Source organism: Macrosteles quadrilineatus, unplaced genomic scaffold (genome assembly GCF_028750875.1).
Source record: "Macrosteles quadrilineatus isolate MER2022 unplaced genomic scaffold, UCM_ALF_1.0 Scaffold_2__2_contigs__length_208266976, whole genome shotgun sequence".
Classification (NCBI taxonomy): domain Eukaryota; kingdom Metazoa; phylum Arthropoda; class Insecta; order Hemiptera; family Cicadellidae; genus Macrosteles; species Macrosteles quadrilineatus.
In genome coordinates, this window is record NW_026542595.1 from 43,768,871 (window position 1) to 43,789,545 (window position 20,675).

General features: G+C 34.1%; 1 protein-coding gene across 2 annotated transcripts in view; it reads right to left on the bottom strand.

Moving 5' to 3' along the window:
• Positions 1-20,675, bottom strand: part of LOC128985444 (moesin/ezrin/radixin homolog 1) — a 64,242-nt gene that overhangs the window by 34,794 nt on the left and 8,773 nt on the right. The window contains exons 1-2 of one of the 2 annotated variants that reach the window (XM_054404927.1): positions 11,484-11,644; positions 532-711 (exon numbers count right to left, since the gene is read on the bottom strand). In XM_054404927.1, coding sequence (XP_054260902.1) covers positions 532-711; positions 11,484-11,501 — 198 coding nt within the window. In that variant the 5' untranslated portion in view covers positions 11,502-11,644. Of the gene's footprint in view, positions 1-531; positions 712-11,483; positions 11,645-20,675 lie in introns of those variants that run through there. The other variant, XM_054404928.1, reaches the window with a different exon arrangement.

A 20,675-nucleotide genomic window follows, 5' to 3' on the forward strand; every position in this document is an offset into this window, starting at 1 on the left:
TGATTTTGAAGGGCTGGTTGATGATCCTGAAGAAGTAGGTAGTGATATTAATGTAAATTATCAGCCAGATTCCTAGCTATGGTTAGGCTATGCATTCTTAGCTAAACGCTATGTACTGAAATCTGTTTTTCACTCATAACTTATTTATTACCTCACTATATGATTACCCTATATATTTGTAATCCTCATAAAATTTAGAACAAAGTGGCTATTTTCAAACATTTATAGGCCTATAACTTATACAATTTCATTGAGCGTGAACTTATTTTTTTTTTTTAATTTTCCAAAATATTTTTTTTACCTAAAAATTTTTTTTGAACAAATGTTCCTTATGTTTTATATATAATATTGAAGCCCATGATTTTCCAAACAAAATGGTATATAGAACAGTATAATTAACATTGTTTTTAAGCTTCTCAGATCCGTTTTAATAAAACCTTGCAAATTAGCAAAAAATAGGCAGACATTAAGGCCAAAACAAGGGACACTCGGAGGGTTAAATTTTCACAGGTATAGTTACTGGAAACTAACCTTTTTGTACAGCTTGATCCAGGTGAGGTCACCCTTGCTGTCTGTGTACTGGAGGCCGAAGAACCAAACCTCACGGAGGCCGATGGTCTTGACCACTTGGTCGAACAGCTGTTTGCCGGTTGTCGTCTGCTGGATAGCAAACTCCAACTCGGCATCCATTGTGGTCACTCGCACATTCATCTGCAATACAAGAAAACTGTTAGTAGACTGACAGACAACAACCCTCTTGTAGGGAAAGGTACTTTTAAAACCTCTCTCAGTATATCAGAATTCATAGTAAGGTAGCACTAAAAACATTTACTAAAGGCAAGACAATTTTGGTAAAAAAAATGACTTCATATAGCCTACATTGGAGATAAATATTCAGAGTTAAATTGAATCACACTGCATTACCAGGTAATTTTTGTGTTTGTATTTTTATGTTTATGTATGTATGATATTTTATGTTTTTAAGTTATTTTTATGTTTATGGTATGTTTCCAGTTCAATTTTAGAACAAACACTTGAAAAACCCACCATAAGCCGACTGATAAACACTCAAATCAGGGCCTAAAATGAAATGAGTAGGTAATGGCTTTCACTATTGATACAACTAAACATTCCATCCCCATGTTAAAGTTGTCGCCAGGTTTTTAATCAAATTTCTCTTAGTTGATGTAAGCCACCCACAGATTGCGCTGATCTAATTTACTGATTTCTGTCGAATACACAATGGTTTTTACCAAGTGAATAAACTGATGGAACGACTTATTATGAGCTATAGCAACTGTTATGACCCATCAATGATGTGAGTAACAAAAAATAAGGTAGAAAATGGAATTTAAGATACTAGCGCATTCTGTGACTGGATCACACAACTACATTCTTTTTTAGTAAAAAAGTTTGCGACACCTGATCCATATAGGTGGGATGTCTTCTTCTGTATTCAATAGTCAATGGTAATGGCTAATCATTTAAATAAACAGTTTACCAAGTTTAAGCTAATACATTACTAGCAATATGTATAAGTAAAACATATCTGAAAATCAAAAGACAAGCGGAACAAATTCTGAAATAATGTACCTATGGTTTACTCAAGTTTGACTATGACAGTATTTTTTAAGTGCAAGGCTACCAAAGGAAATGTAGTGTATGTTATCAGTGAGTAAAGACAGTATCTTGTGGTTTGTCATGAGAGACTGTAAATAATATGGTTAACAGCCGTGTTAAAGGGACATAAAGATAGCCGACTGGAGTCAGAGCCTTGGCCTATATGAGGCAGCCTCGCTAGTACAAGTACAGTGTTAGTATTCCACAGTCGGCCAACTAATGCATACATCATTACCATGCAAGTTTGTAAAACACCTTACTCACAGTACCCAAACAGAGTTCATCTTAAGCTACAGCCTAGGGTGTTGGGGGGTAGGGGTTTGCAAGGGAACATAATCTACACCACTTTTCAATGAGAGAAGTAAGGATGGTAAAAAAAAATTTAATTGGAGTCAGAACCTTAAAACTGGTATTATAATCACAGCAACACCATGCTCATGCTGTAATATTGCGGCAACATCTGAGGATATCTTTTGATACAAACAAATTGCTTTTTTATGCCATAGGATAAAATATTTTACCATCTAGGTTAGGATATTTTATCACCGTTCCAGATTTACTTCAAGTTATTGTTAATGCCCCTAATAATGGAAATAGGAGTAAGTTTGGAAATATCCAGAATCCATTACGTTAGCTGCATCAAACCAACACAAAGAAATGGTGTAACTAAATAGTCTTAAGATTCAAATCTATATTATTTAAAGAATTTGTTGGATTTTTGTGTGCAGCAAATCGACCCCAAAATATTTATTTTTATGGGCATATTGGGTATCATTTAAAGCTCTTGTCCTCTAGATGTGCGTTTTGTGGGTTTGGATGATATCTCGTGAAAGCCCTTCGTCCTACAGGCTTTTAAAATTTCAGAGTTTGTGCAGAATTCTGTTGTCAATCATCTGAACTGTTTTAAGTTTACATTTGTTTACATCAAAACAGATGGCCATAGTAAATTTTTTTTACATTCATGCGAAAATCGGGTTATCTGTAGTTGGTGATGTTTCAGTGAATTCAAGTTAAATATTGTAATCCTATTTGTATAATACCCCCGCCGCAGCAAACCTGCAGACTAAGCGAATTTCCAACATTTATTCCCGATTTAAATAGAATTAGTTTAACAAGTACTTAGGTTTGCTGCATCAGGGAGGGTAAAACTTTTTTTTTTTTTTGTAAAATGTTAATAGTTAGTAAGAAATAAAAACATTTTCCAAATTTGATCAAAATATGTTCATAAACAAGCAAACTACAACAGTTTACTCATTCTCCATAAGAATAACATGGGAATTTTAAATTTACAATTTTTTGGAATTTTCTCCGTAACCATTAGGCGCATAATAACGCTTCAATATACTAAATTATTTGTTTTTTGAAGCTCTACAAAATGGTTTGGAAATAAATTGCTAAATTTTATGTTTTTTGGGTCAAAAATGGCAAAAACCTATTTTTACCCCATAAAACCCCCCGTAAACACCCGTTCCCATGGTCCGATCATGCTGGATCGCGAACTCGTTCGAATAAACGTAGGTTTACACGTTTGTACCAAATTTCATCAAAATCGGATCATTTTTGCTCGAGTTATCGTGCTGACGGACACATATATATATATCTATCTATATATTAATAGGCAAGCATGTTTCTTTAAAACCTTTTTTCTCAGCTCGTGTTCATCGTAGGGAAAATCTACGCATACCGTTAGAAAACTATTTTCCTGTAGGTGTGCAGAATCCCTTTATAAATTTAAATAGGCTCAAAGATAAGCACAAAAAATGAGTTTAAAAATTTGAAAATATTAACATGGATCTTATGCGTTGCCATGCTGGTAACGAAAATAACAACGAAATATAAACAGAAAACCAAACAGAAAACCAAAACAAATGGAAGAAACTCAAATCACATGTTTTATTTACAGTGTGGGGTGAAAATAGATAAGTGAGTACATTACGTATTTTTGGTCGAGTTTCGACCACTGGACGACCTCTCGTATATATAAATATATAAATATATATATATATAAATATATAAATATATATATATATATATATGAATTTGAACGGATGGTGTTTTTGGCCTCTAGGGACCTCAAAACGAAAAAAAAAATCGGTCCCGCGTCCAGGTCTTACCATGAGTACTACGGTAATAGCTTATTCCCTATATGGGAAATTCGCTAAAATGTAGGTAAAGAAGAAAATGACTTACGTTGGATTTTGTGTTTTCATAGTATGTTTTATTGATGTATTAGGGAATTTAGTAAAAATTGTAATGTTTTGTGTTTTCATAGTATGTTTGATTGGTCATTGGTAATTTCTCTAAGATACCTAGAGGAGATCGCGCACGCAATTAAAATAATAGGGCTCGCAATGCAAATAGGGATGTGATTAGAAATAATCGTTTTTACCCTTATCAACTATATATCAAATATATCACGGATTTTGAAGTCAGGAAGTGATGCAGGTTGCTAGTATGGAATTAAAGCAAAGAATCCTAATTGAAATATTTTCTTGTGATTTGGTGTTCATGAAAACAAACATATTTTGTTCTTTTACAAGTATAAAAGGATGCTTAGTATCTTTTTATGAGGGAGGTTGGGGCTTCATGTCTTGAATTTGGCACCTAGGTTGTCAAAGAGGGTTAATAAGTAGGGATATGAACAGTTATATGCCTGTAATAAACAGAAGTGTAACAATAAAGTTAACATTGCCACTATCCCACAGATGGACACTGGACAGGTCATGTCGGGGGCTCAAGTGTCACCAAACTGGTCTGTTATCTAACCTAGGTCTCTACATCACTAAAGCCAGTTATCAACCATAGACTGCAGGCCTATTTTTATTTCCCTTGGTTAAATTATTTATTGTTTTTAGATCTGGAAAAATGTACAAAGATATGTGTACAACAAATTATATATCTATACTTATTTAATACGCAAGCAGATCTTTTGTGACAATTACTCCTCCGAAACTACTGAACCGATTGTCATGTTTTTGGTGTCATTGGAAAGAGCGTAGCGTGAAGTTGTGCAAGAAACTTTCTTTTTAGGGAAATAATGAGAGTGTGAGGCCCTGGAGCCCTTTAAAGTTTCTTATTTCTCCATAAGATTAACATGGGAAACAAAAATTGTTATGAAACTCCAGCTGTTGTCAGAAATCAAAAGTGAGAAGAAGAGCATAGGTCAATTGTAAACAGTCAATAAGTTTGTTAATAAAACAGTTTGCTACAAATATTTGCTGACTTGGTTGAAGTTCGTTTTAAAATAACGCCTGTAATACTTAGCAATTGCTCGAATTCGAGCAACAGGGACACTAGTATTATAAAAAAAGCCACAAAAAAATTTACAGTGATAAATACCTTCACAGTAGGCTAAGTGAAAAAAACCACCTAAAACTATCAAACTATGAACTGTAGACTGTTTAAGCTGCTAAAAGATCTGTAGTTGATTTTTTTGTGATCTCATCATTTGTCTGAGTTTTTTAAAAATTACAAAATATTAGAAAAAATCAGTTGTCCGAGTTTCATTTGTCCGACTTTGATAAATAACTAATAATATTTAGACAAATCAAGTACCTATAAAAATGTAGTAGGCCTAATTTGTATATATTTTTACGGTGTAGCGGTTAAGAAAAACTTTATAAAATGATTAGATGATTATTTTATTATTTTTTGATCACCTACATATTACACATTTTTAATAGAAATCAGGGGAGTTGGCAGGTTTGCTTTAATAGGTAGCCTAAATACACATTTATTTTCAAGTTCTAGTGATGTGTTTTATTAGAGATAAGATGTCAAACACCAAAGAGCAGTTCTTGGTAGGCAGCCAGATGGTATTTCTGCTGATCATAAACTGGTCAGTGATGTCAGCTCTTGCTCTTGGACTTGCTGTTCCATGCAACTTCTGACATGGGTTTCCTTGACATTCTGATCCAGTAAAAAAGATATTCAGGAATAGTGGTCAAATATCATTTGTACTGTCTTGACTGAATAAAAGACAAGGCTAACAGCCAGTTTTACTTAATTGGTGTTGTGGTTTGTAGGATAAAGAAAATAGTTATTGTATTGTGGTGAATAAATACCTGGTAAGAAGCTTTAAGAACAAACCCACAATCATAAATCTTTATTGGTCGTAAATGACAAAGGAAGTTACAATAGATCTCGGCAACAATGAAAATGGTTTCAAAAGGGCCTTAGATTAGAAAATAGAGTTTTTAAAAACACAGCCATAAAAAACTCAAGACTGGCACAAGTACAAAATATAATTTCTCTGACGTAGCCCAAAAAGAAAAAAACTAGCCAAATGAACTTACTTAAGATAACTAGCAGAAATAGCACATACAGCCCAGGCAAATTAGACTTGTAGCTCCTAAAACTTGGGGGAAAGCTGGAAATCGTTTAAATCTGCTCTGGAGATCGTAAATAAGTTAAAAATGAGTTTGAGACGGATTCTGAAGTGAGCTAAGTGTATGGGAGGCAAAAAACTAGGCCGATTTTGCTCATTTTTTGTTTTTGGCTTATAACTCAAAAACAGTAAATCCCACTAAAAAAGTGTTTATATACTTTTCTAAAGAACATAAAACTCCGCGTCTATCGTTAAAATCGATTCAGTTGTTCTGCTACAACAGGTCGTCAAAGTTCAGTAATTTTAACCGAAAAGCATAGCATACGCTGCCATCTGGCGGAACACGCTGTAATAATCAAGAATAGGATGACAAGGAGAATGTTGAAATTACTGAACTTTGACGACCTGTTATATGGTTATGTGGTTTGAAGACCGACTGAACCAATTTGAATGATTTTAACGTCATTGGACGCAGAATTTAGCACTGTTTTTTTAGTTATAAGCAAAAAACTGAAAAATTAGAAAAATCTGTCTATTTTTGTCTCCTATACACTTCAGAACACATTTTTAACTTATTGAGGATCTCCAGATCAGATTAAAACGATTTCCAGCTTTCCCCCAATTTTTAGGAGCTACAGCTCTTTTTGGTTTTGCCTGGGCTAATAAAGAACCTACACTTTTTTAAATATCAAAGTATTACAGTACAAACTAGTTGGATTCATGAATGTCCAATAGTAAAAGATTGTTATTTACCTTACTTTTTATGTTTTTTACTGTAGCCTAAATGAGGAATAAAATTTTATAGGTACAAGTAAAAGTGTAATATATTAGGTGCCGGTAATCATACTTTTTGAGTTATGGTACTTTTGAGCCGAAATGGGAAATGGTTGTTAGTTGGCTCAAGGATATGTTGATAAGGTTGGTGTTTAATGATAACCAGCTAGGATAACAAATTATTAGAAGTAGTAATAGCCTAGATTAATAGCTAGCTATATATAGCACAATTATCATAACACTAATTCTTTTACCCAGCCTTTTGAGTTTACAGGATGAGTATACAGAAAGAACATTGTTGTTCTTTATGTAGCCTATAGGCAATAGATAATGTATAGATGTGATTATGTTCATGTATAGATCATTTTATAGTTGTAAACATATTTAAACACCCCCTACCCCATTGATATTAGACACAAAAAGTGAAAAAATCATGAAATCAAATGCAACAGCATATTTAAATCTAATTACATTAAAATTCAAGCAAAGTTTGAATCGTTAAGAAAGATTCATCCAAAACCTAATATTTTTCTAATAATTCAGCATCAATCATAAGTTTGGTTTCCTAACAAGTTTAGGCAGGGACAGACACCACCTCAATTTTATAATTGTAGCCTATATGTGTATGTAGGCTACCACTTGGCAATAACATTAACAATACAAGGCACAAAAACATATTTCCTATTCTGTAATTTTGATGAAAATAAGAAAATAAGAATTGTGAATGTTGTCTCCAGCAACATTCAGTGATGGCGGAGGGGAGGAGAATGCCTTGCCAAGGTAAGCGGTGGTGATGCCACCGAGACGGAGACCACTAGGTTAAGGTGAACATTGTCCAGCCTTGCCACTTGCCACATGCATTACAATGCTACCAGTCCTGCACTGACCCAACCACTCTTGGCTCTGGCCCAACTTATGTCATTGCTACCTTGGGACACCAATGATCGTATATTATTCTCTACCTCCTCCAGCATATACTAAACATATAACTTATAGGCCTACAGTTTCCATTTAACTAGTAGCTATAGGTAAACTTAACAATGGCTGAACTTGTGGAAGCAAATTGTGGTCATTTATTTTATTAGGGTATATTTTTACTACATTTGCCGTCCAGCTAATCCGAATATTATCGGTCCCAATTAGTTTGAACTATAAGGACTTAAGTACTGCACTAAGAACTGCATTTTGAACTGGCATGTAAAAATAAGTAAATGTAACTATTTCAATACTTTTTAAGTCCTTACAAATGGCTATGTTATGTACAATGGCACCTTATACAGCAACAGCAACACCATGACATATATCAGGTCTGTGACTATTACCATTGAATGCTGTTACTGTATCTTGTACAGAAAAACTTGCAATAGTAATAAATACAATGTTTAGCTAATAACTAGCTTTTGCAATCTAACTATATAGTGAAAATACATTTGGTATGATTGATCTTACAATTGTTATTATTTCTATACTCCTAGGACTTATTAGTAATTTAACATTGCAGAGACTGTAACTGATAAAAAAATAGGTCAGAGGAAATAACCAGAGAGCACTTAGTCTACTCATAACACCTCGGAGTATGTATAATCCACACTTGCTACAATGAGATAGTGACAAATTTTACACTGGCTTAAGTGTCAGGTTTGATATCCATGAATCATCTTTTTGACTTAATATTAGCATTGTCATATACGTAAAAAAATCAAGGATCCTAGCAATCTATGAGCAACAAGTGCAACCAACTAAAATGGCCTCATGAGTAATATTAAAGAGCAACACGGTAGGAATTTGTTACGACACTCAATTTGACAAACCAATTCTGTATAACAAAAATGAATTGTACAGTATGTGTTTCTTGATTTACTGTCCTCAAGATCAGATCCTAGAAATGAACTGTCATGTTTGATTTGTTTCTTCAGGTTGTAAACTATTGTTTTAGTTTTGATTTTCTTAAATATAGTTCATGATTATTAAAGTAAATGCCCACACTGACAGCTGAGATTTAAGCATTCCCCCCAAAGTAGCTAACCCTGAGTAGCCTTTTAAATTTAGGAGTTTAAGAGTCTTCCGTAGTGGAAGCCATGTTGGATTTCTTCCCCATAAGAACAATGTTATAATTGCACCATTTGTGGACACGTAACGGCGTTATTTGTTAAGATATAGCTTTGAAATTTATAATTTGTATTTTTAACACAATAGACTAGTGACTGAGGTTTTTGAATTTCGAAAATCCATTTTCATTTCCTTTCAATAATTAGCTTAATTTTAAGCTAATTAATAATCAATTATTCATTATAAAAATAAAAAAATTGTGAAATAAAAAACGTCAATCTCTAGAGGACCGCAATTCCTTAAATTTAACTCCTTATCCATAATTATATGACAATTTGCTGATGAGATATTTGGACCCAAAGTTAACATTGTTCTTATGGGGAAGAAATCAAACATGGCTTCCACTACGGAAGACTCTTAAGCTAAATGCCCTGAAGATCAGCTCATCCTAGGAATAAAATGTTGTTGTCTTGTTTAAGTTGTTTTTATTTTACTTTGTAATAAAATGTTCTAGTTCCAAACTGGCCTATAAACTTTAAACTAATAAAGAAATAATTCTCCAACAGAGGTTCAATTAAAAATATTAGATTAACTTTTAAGTACCAGTATTGTAAAGACACAGAGTGTATTCAATCAGACAAAGTGAGGCCTACATAAGCCTTGACGTTAGACCTATGTAATGTTTGTCTAATTGTTATCACCAGGCATAACCTTGTACCAGTAGTTATCATCAGATAGACCACACCTATTACCTACTAAGGCTACACTTTTTGTTCAGTTGAAAATTCAGTAAACAACTTATTAATTCATTTCTCCAATTAATTACAATTCCTAGTTTTTGTGAACATTGATTATTCAATTTTTATATGTTTATTGAGTTCAATGTCAAATAAAGAAATAGGGTTCATCTTAATAAGGGCTTCGATTTAAAAAAAACTGTTTGTTTCGCAACAACTTGTATAGCCTTACAGTACTGTATTTTGTGGGGGAAAAAACAAAAACAATGTCAGTTTAAGTTTAATAAAAAGTGCCATAAGTTTTTTCATTCATTCATTCATTAAAAAACTGTAAACTATAAGATAAATAATTTATAAATAAAAACATGGTATTTTAAAAGTTTTTTATTTATTTATAAATTATTTTCTTTTACTATGTGACGAGAGAGAGGTTATACATGTGTAGTGGAAGGGGGTTTCGTCACAAGCTTAAAGGAACAAAATGCTATTGAATTAGTATTATACGTGTTTTGAAACTATTGAAAGTCGAATTATAATACCAATATATTCAAACTTTACTTGTAATAAGATAGTGGTCAAGACCATTAATACAAATACTGACCCATTAACAGTTAATTGCAATTAACATCGTATCAACCAAACAAATTTTTGAACTTTTGAATGTTAGTCATTAATGTGTAAGTATGTTGCATCTATTTAAATGGCCTGCTAATACATAACCAAAACCTTTTTATCTGTAAACAGAAGTTTTACCTTTACTTCAAAATGTTTGTTTATATTTTTAGAATCTCTCGGGAGTAGAAGCTGTACCTTTTTACTTCTGCTTTTTGAACATACTGTCAAACTAAATTATTTACAGCTGATTTAAATTTATATAATTAACTATTTACATTCTTCCATAATGTAAGCATTGAACATTTGGAAGCCCATGGGGCGTAGCCCAAGTGAAATATGAAATTAAAATGATTCAATATTGCATTGTCATCCATTTCATTTGTTATATGTTTTAAGTTTCTAGTCTGTAGCTAATAGTTTAAAATCGATTGCATAATTTGTACCGAACTGACAAGAAAGCGAGCTAATAAAATAGTTTTTAAGATCAAATTATCTTAACAGTTTTTATTTAAAAATATAAATTACATATTTTAAGCTACCACAGTGTTTGTGATTGTATTGCTGATGGGTTTAGTTACTTTAAAAGTTTTAGATAACTTGAGTTTGGATGAAGTATGAATTAGGCCATCTACGGTTATTTTATTATTTATTTTAGATTTATAGGGATTGGGACATGACTTAATGCAAATCTGTGCTTGTTATTTTGGTCAAATAAATAGGTAATAAGATATACTTAATTGACTTGTTCTTGAAAAAAGTGGGGGTTCTGGTTCTTGGCATACCGATCGTTAATGTACTGCCTCTATTTACGTTTTAATAAATAATAAAGTTGTTATCACATGAATGGTTTCCAATACGAGGCTAAGAGATTATCTCAGTTGGACAAATCTTGTTTAGTTATTTCAAGCAGAACCACAATAATTGAACATGCACACTGGAGAGCTTTGGCTTTAGTTGAATAAAGGTGTTTCTGTGTCACTGAAAAAGAAATGATTCTTCCCTTAAAAATCAACGCGCAAATTGGTCCACTATGACTTGATTTGAAAAATACCGGTATAACATAATTGAAGGCAATGCTTCAATTTCTTTATTTCAATAAAGCTGTTTGCAAAAATTGCGTAATCTGGCTATGTTTGAATCCCTCAAACGATGGTGAATAGGTACATTAACTAAATTATTGAAGTCCGTAAATGTAAAATTCCAAAAAGTCATAAGAAACGAGCTTACTTGGTGGCGATAAACTTATAATAAAAACATAAATCTATTGCATTTTACAATGTACAGTGTAATAAAGCCCGGCTCAACTGTTGAGGTAGGTCCAACAGGTAGCAACAGAGCGGAATGGAGCAAATTTCACTCACCGTTTTACCCGACACCATCTTGACGGGTGGACTAATGAGTGATATAAAACTCAACCGACTGACCGAACTCCGGGAAAAGGCACAGACACAATAAAACTAGATACGGTCACTAAAGATGAACAACGTACGTTAGTCGAACCCGAGTGACGCCCAAGAACACAAGAACAAGAACCCCAGACCGAAGAATTGGCGCGTGAGTAGAGAGGAGGGGGACGCCTCGGCCAATGAGCGCGCAGTACGTCACAAGGTGAGGAGGGGGCTGTAACGTCCGCGGCAGATGTCAGGGGTTAGGTGATAACAGGTGCGTCTCCAGCCAGGAGAGAGAAAGTACTTTCCTCAGGGGACCCGCCTAGTCACCGACACAGACGAGATTACACCATTCAATCGTCGACGGCCACCCTCCACCCAAAGTAAAACTTGGGTTTACCCGTTTACGCTTCAACTTTTGAATTTTCAAACATCGCTGGTCGCACATGACTCACTCTCGGTTGTAAATTATAAGATGATCGCACATCCGGCTGTTTGTGTTTTTATCCGCGCTGAGTGGGGCAATGGTGGTAGGGGGAGTGGGTCGTAACAAAAAAGGAATACAGCTCTGGGCTCTGATGATCACCGACTTGTTTTACTGAAATAGATAACACGTATTCATGTGATAGCGTTTTGTTTCAACACATCTTTTGGGCGATGTGTTTTCGTTTTTGTACGATACATAAATTAACTGTACAGTAATTACTGTAACTGGATATTATTTTTCTTGTCGGTGCGTGATATAATTCGTTCAATCAGTTTCGAGGGTTGAAAATACCAAAAGAGTAGTATTTTTTTTTTACTTTTTTACTTATTACTGGACTAAAATAACTACATTACCTTACTTATTAGATTAACGTAGTGTCTAAAACAAATCGGTAACAAATCGGTTAAACAAACGTTTAAAATGATGACCAAGCAAGACAGTGAAGAAGTGAAGTGTAATTTGAAGTCTTTAAATTTGATGTAGCAATATTTGCCATATCTATATTTTGTATTGGATATTAAATAATAGTATGTTCTGTAAAAATGTTGTTAGTAACAATTTCGAACAACTTGTATCACTAAAAACGGCTTATATTTTCTCAAGCCTTTCAGAAGTAAATGTTAATTATATTGTTAAACATATTTTTTCTTATAAACGAAGGATGGAAATCGGTGATACATTGAAAATAGGTAAATGTTCGTTTACTAAAAAATGAACGCTGTCAAGCACAAGTGTTGGAATAAACCAATCTGAACATATAAACCTATTTAGTTGCCAAAAACATGACAACACAGAGTTGTATACTGATTTTGAAGGGACAAAATGTAAACATTATATATCAATATTGAAAGGTTCATCAAACTCAAACCTATTCAACAATGCACAGCTGTCTAGTGATAACGTCGAGTGAAACCTCACGTGATCACTTAAACAGGAATGTTAACGACATCTTATCACATCACGTCGACCTAATGGTAATGAACAATATTTACGATCACGGTAAAGTGTATGCAAATTATTGCCAATTCTGAACTGTCGTGCTCGTCATTATGAGTTTTAAAGCTTTCCGCTCCGAAAAAGTGATAAGGTACAATTTTTAGTAATCGTTTAAGGTCATACAAATTTAGGCACATGGCACATGGATTAAAAGCTTAGAATGTGTAGAATTGCCAAAAATTATTGTTGATATTATTTTTTATGAAACATTAATATCGAGTAATTGATTTTATTGCTACACGAGTTGATCTATCAAACTAAAATCTGAAGTGTTACATACAATATTTTTATACAAGTATCAGCGCCACTTGTATGCATATTGGAATTGGTTGCCTAGGATCTAATATGAACCCCTTTTCTGAATTTAAAGGAAAGCATTTTACTACAACAAGAAGTGCAATTAAGTTTTGTTTCTAAAACGAATGAGTAACTATTTCATACAGAAGATATAAAGAATCGCATTACTCTGATTTCTGTCCTCTTCAGCTCGTCAATACATATTTAAAGATTTGTGCATCCTCAGCTAAATATAGGCAATATGTCCTACAATTTCGCCAAAGACCTATAATAATCAGAACAGGATGTCAAACCCGTACTAGTTATGTTGGGAAATACGGAAACTGAGGACGACGCGTTGTTGCGACAAAGACCAACACTAGTGACTCACGGTACAAACAAGTACACACTACACAGCACCGCGCCGCAGCGTTATGAAATACATTGCGATTCATGTAAAATTACACCATCGCCAACATTTCCAGTGATTTAAACACAACCAACCATGAGGGACCCATATGTGGAATGAGACAACGACAACCAATAAAGATATTTCCAATCCACAGTGTACAGGAAACTACGATAACCCTGGGAATCTAACAGGAAATAACATTGGCCTCGAAAGTCAAATCCTTTTGAATGGAGGCTTCATTTTTCACGAAATCAAAAGTCGAACATATTTGCGCTGCCTACCCTCCGCTGGCAGTCACGTGACCTCGCTGGTGGCAGCCAGCCGATGTGAACCCCTAGTAGCTCACAAGCGGCTAGTGAATTAACATGAGTCTAGATTTTTTTGTCTATGCAATGATAGTTTCGTTGTAATGTATTTTATACTTATTTTTGTGAATATTGAACATGGTTGACACCAACAAGTGGTCGGACAAAAACATTGTAGGGCTAACAAGTCTAGATTTATTACCCTTGCCTGAGGGATGCTCGTCAGCCAACTACATTGACAGGAATACCAAAGACGCAGCTTATAATTAATTAGTCATATCAAAGACTTGAAGTACGAAGACTAAAATTAGCTTTGGTCTTATGAAAGAGAAAAAAGTGATTTATAAAGAAATAAAGTTTACAACGTAAAGAAGTCAAAGAAGAGTGGTCCTGGAGCAGGTGACGTCTACAAACTAGCGGCTATTTACTGGCGGCTAGTGGTTTATAAACCCTGCTGGCGATATTTACCAGCGGCTGCCAAACAGCCTAGTGTGACCGAGGCTTAAGCCGGCTTAAGGGCTGTCGTGGCTGGCTCTGGGCGTGAATATTGGTCACTAATATATTGGTACACGCTGTGAGTACTGTTTTACCGTCTATAGTGCAAACTAACCTAACCTAACCTTGATACGTAAGCAGGAGCTCTGGACGGCTATTGGACGTCGTGCAACTGGCAGCGACTTTAGACATTATGCTATTGCTACGTTTTTAGAGTACTGTATTAAGTGCGCTGTTGCACGATGGCCAATCCCACTACGTCCAGGGATTGTAGAAAGACTTTTGGACATTGTGATATTTGGACGTCGTCAGCGTACTGACACGGTGACGGGTGACAGTGTTGGGGTGAAAGTGTGGAGTCACCAGCCACAGCCACGTCCAGCCGTGAAGGCCGTCACCGATACTGTGTAATGGAAATGTAGTCACACTCACGCGGGAGTCCATCACACAGAAATGTATACTGTATTGCTATTGAATAAGATCCTGGTATTTTACAGAATCTCAATTTTCCATAGAGTTACCTTTACCTACGTGACTGATATGTTAATGTACTGGAAACATTTATCAAAAGAAAGCCTTCAAGTACAACATTTAAAAACAACACACGTTTTATTTGTACTTTAACGTGTTTAAAATTAATCTTAAATGGAGGGTGCAAATTTTTCGATGTGATATGAACAAGAAATCTGGAGGTTTCTGGTTCAATTCCCATTAATGTGCTCGAAGAAAGTCAAGTCGAGTTTTCAGCTCTGACCACACATTTAATTGTGGCACACTTCATTAGATATTTTTTCAAAGGCTTTCCCTTGCTTCATCTTGGTTTTTAGTCATCTATGTTTAAGATCGGCGAGCAATACACTGATCTTCCACAACCCCCCAGATAAAAAAATCACACCACAGATTTCGACTCCATTCAATACATAACCATACTATAAACCATTCAATACACTGTGCTTTCAACTGCGTAAGCATAGGTTGATATGCTCATACACATCAAATTAAAGGTATTGGCTAGTGAAGTCTCAAATTGAAAACCGAGTAAAAAATGACAGCTGTTCAAAGATTCCTTGAATTTGCAATGCTATTACAGTATATGTTACCTGCTCGAGGGAGGGGGTGAAGCCCACTACTGAAGTCTGAAGGAAATCAATGATGTAAACATAGGTCGATATGCACATAAAATTAAAGGTCTTTATTGGTAGAATAAAATGATACAAATTTGAGTTCAAAATAGAAACTGAGTAAAAAATGGCAGTCCTTCAAAGATTTAAAATAACAGATTTAAGAGACATTTGAACGGCTGCCTTTTTTAGCTCCGTTTGTCGGTTAGAGTTTGCGGCATGATGTGCATATCAACGTATGCTTACATTTAAGATTTTCTTCTGACTCCTAGCAGGCCATCCCCCTGAGGGTTTACCATATCACTAAATAATGTGTTTAAATGACTTTAATGCCCAGTAACTCTGTATCATTTTTTTTATCTCTATCTTGATTATTTTTAGCGAATTTCCCACATAGGGAATAAGCTATTACCATAGTATTCATGGTAAGACCTGGACCCAATTTATTTTTTCGTTTTGAGGTCCCTAGATCCCAAAACACCATCCGTTCGAATATATATATATGTCCGTTAGCACGATAACTTGAGCAAAAATTATCCGATTTTTATGAAATTTGGTACAAACGTGTAAACCTACATTTATTCGAACGAGTTCGCGAACCAGCATGATCGGACTATGGGAACAGTGGTTTACGGGGGGTTTTATGGGGTAAAAATTGTTTTTTCCCGTTTTTGACCCTAAAAACATAGAATTTTGCAATTTCTTTCCAAATCATTTTGTAGAGCTCAAAAAACTAATAATTTAGTATATTGAAGCGTTGTTATGCGCCTAATTGTTACGGATAAAATTGCAAAAGATTGTAAATATAAAATTCCAATGTTATTCTGTTGTAGTTTGCTTAGTTATGAACATATTTTGATTCAATTTGGAAAATGCATTTATTTCATACTAAACTATTAACATAAAAAACACTTTTACTCTCCCTGTTTCAGCAAACCTAAGTACTTGTTAAACTAGGTAGTGCTATTTAAATAGGGAATAAATGTCATACTTTTTAGAAGATATTATAGTGTAAATCCAATCAGGCAAATGGAAATTTGCTTAATCTGCAGCCCTGCAGGTTTGCTGCGGCGGGGGTATTTAAAATATTTAACTGTCCGGAGACATTTTCCACCCTGTATAGTCAATGTAGGTAGGTACGCAAAAAGGTCTTGACAGACAGGTTTAAGTTGCATAATTGTGTGCACCAGTTATCAGTGCATGTGCTTCATACATTAAGAGTTAGGCTACACGATTTGCTCGGTTAGCAGCAGTGCTTTATCTACAGTGCTACATTTGCAACTTTACAGCTTTGTAAATGCTGGAACTATAGAGCAGTCATGCTTCTATTGAATGTCATTTAACCTTGGCGATCCGTGATACTGCGATACAGGTGTAGCCTAATACAGAACACTTCACCATGTAATACAAATATAGTATGTAAATAGTGCATAGAAATGATATCAATACTTGAAATCCATTTATAAAAATGGCACAAGAGAGAGCAGAAAAGTATTTCTGTTAGCTAATTGTTTAAGTGATCTTTAGACTTTCAAAAGTGATTTTTAATCTGATGTATGTCGATGTATACTGCAATGTATGTATGTTGTTCAACATGTTTTTAATGAACTAGACAACCTAACTGAATGAGTTTGATCTACAAAGGGTAATATGCAGGGTGTCCCTGAAGACCTGAACTCTCACTGCTCTTTTAAGGTATCATTCCTGGACTTAAACTACCCTATAACACATTACTACTACAACACAACATGCCCAAGATAAGTGGTGGTGATAATTATTAAAGCAAGAGTTCTTTATCCTGATTTAAACCAACATTTTGATTTTCGTATTAAATATAAAAGAAAATAAGGAGTTTTCAAATTAAATTTACCTACTATATAAATAATCTATATAAATAAAATTACAGTTTTGTCTTTACATTGCTTAGAATCATGCATTTCTTGGTTATTTTTAGGTTTTATAGCCTAAGAAAGCCGAAACGAGTCTTATCTCAATTTTTGTCTGTCTGTCCATTCTGTCTGTGACGCCAACATGTCATTTTACGCGGCCTACTCCTAGAAAACTATAGTACCGATCAAGGTTCAAATCATTTTCTGCATTTACTGGATTGGTGAGAGTGTATTTGGCTATAAAAACATGGCTTTGCTTCTTTGAAAACAAAATAACAAACCATCAAAAACCCAATTTTGTTTGATTTTTATCAAATTTTCTCCCAAATGTTTACTATTACATTTGATAATATAACGATCAGATGTTAAGATTAGTTCTCACTTCTAGCTGTCACTGATATGTTTACATTAAATACTGTTTACAAATACCGCAACCATTTCCAATCAAGTTTTGTAAGCACATCCAAATCAAGTGAGATAAAAAACATTGTGCCTTACACTTAACCGGTTTAATTAATCGCAAGTTTCTACTTACCTCTTTGTAGTGTCGCTGGACCATACTGCAAATCTTAGCTCAAAGCCCATATCTTGGGTAGGCCCTACGTAGGCCTAATTATTCACAACTACATTTCGACAACAATATCGGTACTTTTCCCTAGAATACATAGCCTTCCTACTTAGGAAGTAAAACTACAAATGTCCAAAACCCCAGATTTGTGCGTTTTTTTGCCACATTTCCTCCGAATGTTTGCTAGATATACCGATCATCGTTTAGAGATTACGTACCTAATCTTTTAAATAAGAAACCTTTGTTTGGATAAAGGTGGTTTCTTGAAACTGTCATTAATATGTTAACATTAAAAGTTGCGTACAAATAATGCTATTAATGGAAAATAACTTTGATTTTTGAAAACTTAAAAAAATCCAAAACCAAGGGAGATAATAACTTGGGTACTGATACGACTTCAAGTGAATGATTTTTTGAGCAAACATTAATGCATTTTTAAAGCTTTACGTTGTTAACTTTTCAATGTTTTGTGGTCCGTGTATTTATTTATTTATTTATATATTTGCCAACGGATTAACACCTATAATACAGTTTGATTACAAGGACAGTTTGAATTGGTCGTAAGTACTATAGTTCTTTTCTTAACTGTAAACGTTGGTTTTTTGGTACTGGTACTTTTCCTTAGAACCGGTGGTAGCAGTACGGTAATAATCATTTTATGTACGAACACATCACTATTTACAACTTAGTTATCGTTAGTGCTGAACCTTATTTCTTATTAAATTTAATTGATGTCTTACTGTATAATTTTTTTCGTTTTCTGTCTGGACTCCAAAATGTTAGTTTATGCTTTGAAAATTATAAAACATTAAGTGAAGGATTTTTTTAGCAAACCATCATGAACTTTTAAAGCTTTACATTGTTAACGTATCAGTGTTTTATGAACTGTGTATTTATTTACTTATTTATATATTTGCCAACAGATTTACACCAATTTTACAGTTTGTTTAGACCTAAATACGATTATCATAAAAATTGATGACACTATCAAAACTTTCAAATAATTATTTTGTTTGTAATTTGCTTTATGGTTAAAGCGTAACAAATCCCCAAATTCCATTCTGTAGGCCTATTTGTGTGTGTATGTCTGTTGTCTGTTGGTAACGCATTAATGACCTTATTTATCAGTGTTTCGTGGAAAAGACTAGAGCACCTTTGTTAATGAAAATTTCAACCCGAATAAAGTGTGTAGTAGTGAGGTTGAGGTAGTGTTCAACTACTTTTAACCAGTGTGAAAAGTAACTTTCGATTACAGGACTACCTTAGGGCTATGCCTCATAGATCTATAAAGCAATTCCTTTTATCATTAGATATAAAATATGGACCAACATGATCGGGTGACATTTAATTGCAAAGCATTTGTTTTGGCTTGAAACTGTCAGATATTGCATTTGCGAAAGTTTATGTAGCCTATTCCTTTACAGTAATAGTTTTGCCAGCATATCTGGAAAAATGCACACTAATTATGCAAACCAACTCCTGTTTTGAATATAAGAAGGTTTCAACTTACTACAAGATTCCCGTACGTAGACCGGGCACACAGCTAGTATTATATAAACACATATGTAAACCAATAGTTTAGCTCAAATAAATTTGGTTTACAATTGATAGTTAATCTAATCTAGTAAATTATCATTAATGAGCATAAACATAGGTCGATATTTGATTGAACTACTATAAATGCTACTATAAATGGTACTATAAATTCTGTACAAAGATTAGTGAATCACAATAATAATGTGTAATCAAACTATAAAAAGAATAATATGTATGATTGTACGAATATAAAATAATTTAATATAAAAGTTGTGTTAATGCAATTTTGCTATATCTGACCCATTACAGTATCAGTATGGAACTTCAATATTACCCCAGAGAATATTACTCATAAGCTATTGCAGATGGAATAACAGGCTAATATCGGCTTTGCTGACACTAGTTCCCTTATCAGGGAAACAGTCACCTACTGCCACTGAGTCACAAGAATCCAAGAATGTAAATTTGATAAGGACATAAAACACATTACATTTGCAAATTACTGTATATTGAATCAAGAGAGCAAATATTTTTATCCAACTTCTCATGCTCTTAACTAGCATAACCCTGGCTTTGCCCATGGCAATTTTAATTATAGGGCTACAGGTTTGATCTGTAATCATAATAAAAGATAAACATAACGGATATGATCTGAAAATGAGTTGTACTTAAATTCAATCCATTCGTAATCAATAAAGTTAGTTAAACTTGTGAGGGAGAATCAGCCTATTTTCATTTAAAACATTAACCGTCCATCCACCATGAACTTTGGACTGCTCACTCTGGGACAACCTATATGTTTAAACCAGAATACTATTCCTGCTAAATCTCCTTTCCCTTAGAATTTCTCACTTGGACCCAATTTTTCAATAGTACAGTCAGTAGTTCTCTTAAAACTTTATTGAACAGTAAGTAACAAAAAACCTTTACTGTAACATAGAGTATGGGTTCCCTTTAGACTCAAAAAAGTGGTTTTCGAAGTTATGTCTCTCTGTGTGGGTGTGAATGTGTACAGAGCTACAGATCACACAAGTGGTCCGATTTTTATAAAATTTTGTGTATAAATACTAATCCTTAGTA